The sequence below is a fragment of the Sinocyclocheilus grahami genome, unplaced genomic scaffold, assembly GCF_001515645.1.
Source record: "Sinocyclocheilus grahami isolate Dianchi unplaced genomic scaffold, SAMN03320097.WGS_v1.1 scaffold1432.1, whole genome shotgun sequence".
Classification (NCBI taxonomy): Eukaryota; Metazoa; Chordata; class Actinopteri; order Cypriniformes; family Cyprinidae; genus Sinocyclocheilus; species Sinocyclocheilus grahami.
The window spans coordinates 43,035-47,630 of record NW_015506611.1 but is presented as its reverse complement, the minus strand read 5'-3'; the positions used below and the strand labels follow the sequence as shown (position 1 = coordinate 47,630).

The 4,596-nt window shown below is 48.2% G+C and overlaps 1 protein-coding gene across 1 annotated transcript; it reads left to right on the top strand.

Moving 5' to 3' along the window:
• Positions 1-875: 875 nt before the first annotated feature.
• Positions 876-4,149, top strand: LOC107570247 (SLIT and NTRK-like protein 1). The gene has a single exon (XM_016256457.1). It carries the CDS (start codon positions 1,623-1,625, stop codon positions 3,708-3,710), a length of 2,088 nt encoding a protein of 695 aa, XP_016111943.1. The 5' UTR covers positions 876-1,622; the 3' UTR covers positions 3,711-4,149.
• The last annotated feature ends 447 nt before the right edge of the window (positions 4,150-4,596 follow it).

Sequence of the window (4,596 nt, the reverse complement as noted above, 5' to 3'; positions counted from 1 at the left end):
ATGCACTTATTTTTCAAATCGCATGTCTTAAGGGCTGTGACGTAGCGTATGTGCGCAAAGTTCCTATAGTCTTGACGCAGTGTTTGTTGTGACAGTAATAGAAGAAGCTCAGCGCACCGGCTGCACTGTTGCATGCACGTCGAGTAGTTAATTATTTTACCGCATTCAACTGCAGTTCCCCCTCCACACACACTCACACACACTCACGGCGAAAAAAGAAACAACCTTCACGCGAACAACACCTGTGCTTTGTGGAATACTTGAGCTTTTCTTTTTCTTTTCCTATCTGAAACGGGAATATCGTCTGAGAGGACTCTGGAAATGCCGTGTGCTTTAAATACATTTGGATGGGGAAAACGGAGTGGCTCCGCGAAAGCCGTCGGCGGGGATAGAGAGGAGAAATGCATCCTGGAATGAAAGCAATCTAAACCCTTCGACGGCGATTTCTGTGCACGTTTCCATCACTTGCCCTGTATGTGGACTGCTTTTCCCCCGCGCGAGCGAGCGAGCGAGCAAGCAAGCATTCCCTCATCCGATGGATTTTTGCCTTCGCAGCTCAGCAGAGGGTGTTAGATCTGCCAGTGGACACCGGGCTGAAAAGTCCAGAATCTCTCAGCGACCGTGTTTGTGATATAAAAGCGTTGAACAAAGCCGTCGGAGTCCGAGGAAGGATGCTAAAGATGTAAGAATCTCGGATTAATCTTACTGTGATTCATTGAGATGTACGCGGTGTGATTTCAGCACCACGGGAGAAAGAACAGCTCCCGCGCCGTGGATATGTGATAAAAGCACAAGGTCAGTGATTTGCGAGCCCGAAAAGCCAAATGATTGAGTTGAAGATGTCATTCTGTACGCTCTCGTCTGAGAGGACTCTGGAAATGCCGTGTGCTTTAAATACATTTGGATGGGGAAAACGGAGTGGCTCCGCGAAAGCCGTCGGCGGGGATAGAGAGGAGAAATGCATCCTGGAATGAAAGCAATCTAAACCCTTCGACGGCGATTTCTGTGCACGTTTCCATCACTTGCCCTGTATGTGGACTGCTTTTCCCCCGCGCGAGCGAGCGAGCGAGCAAGCAAGCATTCCCTCATCCGATGGATTTTTGCCTTCGCAGCTCAGCAGAGGGTGTTAGATCTGCCAGTGGACACCGGGCTGAAAAGTCCAGAATCTCTCAGCGACCGTGTTTGTGATATAAAAGCGTTGAACAAAGCCGTCGGAGTCCGAGGAAGGATGCTAAAGATGTAAGAATCTCGGATTAATCTTACTGTGATTCATTGAGATGTACGCGGTGTGATTTCAGCACCACGGGAGAAAGAACAGCTCCCGCGCCGTGGATATGTGATAAAAGCACAAGGTCAGTGATTTGCGAGCCCGAAAAGCCAAATTATTGAGTTGAAGATGTCATTCTGTACGCTTTAAGATTGTTTTGAGAGCATGCGATGGGGAGGTGATGAAAAAAAGGCTTCTTGCTGTCGATTTTTCTCAATCTGGACATAGCGAACTGAGCATGGATATAATCACAGAGTGTCCTCTGCTTTTTTAGACTGGAGATTTATCTCATTACTCGCCCTCTTGCTGATTGTATTCATGTCTTGATGTCGGGGATGATTGTGTCGTATTGAAAATGCTGCTTTGGATTTTGTTGCTGAAGGCGGCTCTTTGTGTAGCTATCGGGAATGTTACAAGGGACGTCTGTAAGGAGCAGATCTGCTCCTGCAACGCAATAGAAGGCGATTTGCACATTGACTGTGAGAAAAGGAGCCTCACGAACCTGCACCATTTGACAGGTCCGAGCTCCCAGTTTTACCATCTCCTGCTTCACGGGAATTCTTTGTCCAGACTGTTCCCCAACGAGTTTGCTAACTTTTACAATGCCGTGAGCTTGCATTTGGAGAACAATGGCTTGCACGACATTGTGCCCGGTGCATTCCTGGGACTGCAGCTCGTGAAACGGCTGCACATCAATAACAACAAGATCAGGTCTTTCAAAAAGAACACCTTTCTCGGTTTAGACGACCTGGAGTACCTTCAAGCCGACTTCAACCTTCTAAGGGACATCGACCCGTCTGTGTTCAGGGACTTGAGTAAGCTCGAAGTTTTGATCTTAAACGACAACCTTATTAGCGCTCTTCCCATCAACGTGTTTCAGAACGTGCCCATCACGCACCTCGATCTGAGAGGGAACCGAATAAAAACGTTGCCTTACGAGGGGATTCTAGAGCAGATACCTGGCATCGTGGAGGTTTTATTGGAGGACAACCCGTGGGATTGCAACTGCGACCTGGTTTCCCTAAAGGAATGGCTAGAGAACATCCCCCAGAATGTGCTCATCGGAAGGGTCATTTGCGAGGCACCCACTCGGCTGCAAGGGAACGACCTGAACGAAACGGCCGAGACGGAGTTGTGCCCTTCAAAGAGCGGCATGGATTCCAGCCTGGTGGCACCTCCCACCCAAGACGAGACTCCCGACCGCGGCCCCCGTCCCACGCCCTCTAAAACAAGCGGGGTGACGGAGTCCCACAGAGGTGGGAGAGGGCATAACAAGGGCCGTCCGAAAGCCAGGGAGAACTGGCAGCTGAAAACGAAGCCCACGGCCATCGCGACGGGTGCCATTGAAAGGGAGCCGCCGGCTAATTCGACATGCCCTCAGTCCTGTGATTGTAAGCTGATAGGAACTAGACAAGGGCTTGGGGTCAACTGCGAGGGCAAGAAGATAGAAAGTGTAGCTAATCTCAAACCCAAACCCCTGGGCGCGCATGAGTTAAATCTGCGTGACAACAACATTCACACCATCAGAAGGAACCAGCTCAGAGGCTACCACAGCTTGAATTTGCTCGATTTGGGGGGGAATAACATCAAGATGATCGAAAATGGCACCTTCCACAACCTGACCGAGTTGAGGTGGCTCTACATGGACAAGAACTACTTGGACACGTTAATGGCGGAGATGTTCGTTGGACTTCAGAACCTGGAGTATCTCAGTTTGGAATATAACGACATCCAGCTCATAATGCCAGGCACCTTCAGCCCGATGCCCAACTTGAGGGTGCTCTTCCTCAACAACAATCTGCTCAAAGCTCTGCCCGTGGATGCGTTCTTGGGGGTTTCTTTGTCCAAAATAAGCTTGCATAACAATTATTTCACATATCTCACTGTGCCAGGCGTCCTAGACCAGCTCAACTCTATCATCCAGATCGATTTGCACGGGAACCCCTGGGATTGCACGTGCAACATCGTTCCCTTCAAACAGTGGACAGACAAGCTTGGGGCAGACGTCATCGTGAGCGACCTCAAATGCGAGTCTCCCGAGCAGTTCTGGAAGAGGGATTTCCGGCGGATCAGGAACGATCTGATGTGCCCTCAACTCTACGAGAAGATCTCCCCCACCTCGCTGTCCAAAAACAGCACTTACCCGGCAGACACGGGGACGCGGCCCAACTCCTACCTGGAGCCTAGCAGAGTGTCCATATCGGTGCTCGTGCCCGGTCTGCTCTTGGTTTTCGTGACGTCTGCCTTCACTGTGGTGGGAATGCTGGTCTTTATCCTGCGCAATCGAAAGAGATCGAAGCGGAGAGACGGCAACTCTTCTGCGTCAGAAATCAATTCCTTACAGACAGTATGCGACTCGTCCTACTGGCACAGCGGAGCTTATCATGCGGATGGGCCACACAGAGGTTACGACTGTGGTGCCCACTCTCTCTCTGACAAATGATGCTCACGGAGAAACGGGCAAGCAAACGGATGAACTGCGTTTCGTATGTTGCGGTGACAAAGGAGGGCGACACACAAACATTAGACCTCAGACTCGCCTCTGTGGGAAAAAAATAGCCTATTTTTGTTGCTTCAGTTGAGTATAGCGTCCATCAAACACTGCAATGGGGCCCCCACTGTTAAATATGTATAGAGCCTCTCTCTCTTTCTTTCTCCTCCCAGCTCAGACTGCAGACATGCTCAAAAGAGGACGTGGGAACGGTGCACGAACGCATGAATGTAATGTAAATAACGGATTGTAACATATCTGCATGATTCGCATGGTCTCAACACACACTGGGAACCATTACCATAGTAACAAGGAAGCCAACGCGACCCTCCTTTCGTGTCATCAATATATATATATACACATATATATATATATATATATATATAAATATAAAACTATATATGACTATATTAAAAGTGCCATTTCTTCTATTTTTTGTCAGTTAGAATTTGTATTTGCTGTTTGATTTCTCTTTCTCAAAGGTGGACAGGCCAAAAGGTGGAGATAAACATGTACGTTGTAAATGCATGTACTTTACATTTTATCAGTTGATTGGTTGATATGGGGATAATTTATACTTTTTTTGAGTGCAGATTTCTCATGTATCTGCCCAGTCATCTCCTTTATGAATGTAAAATGTGTTTATCTTATAGTGTGCCAACTGTTGACATGTTTGGGATGCGGATAAGCATGACCGATTCAAGTCACTGACGTGCTTATGCTGCGAAAATTCAATGTAGCTCCAGTGGTTCGTGATCTTGTGTGTCGATGGATACAGCGTGTGGGTACAAGGATGAAGCAAGGGGAGGATTTTTTTTTCTTTTTCTTTTTGAAAAGT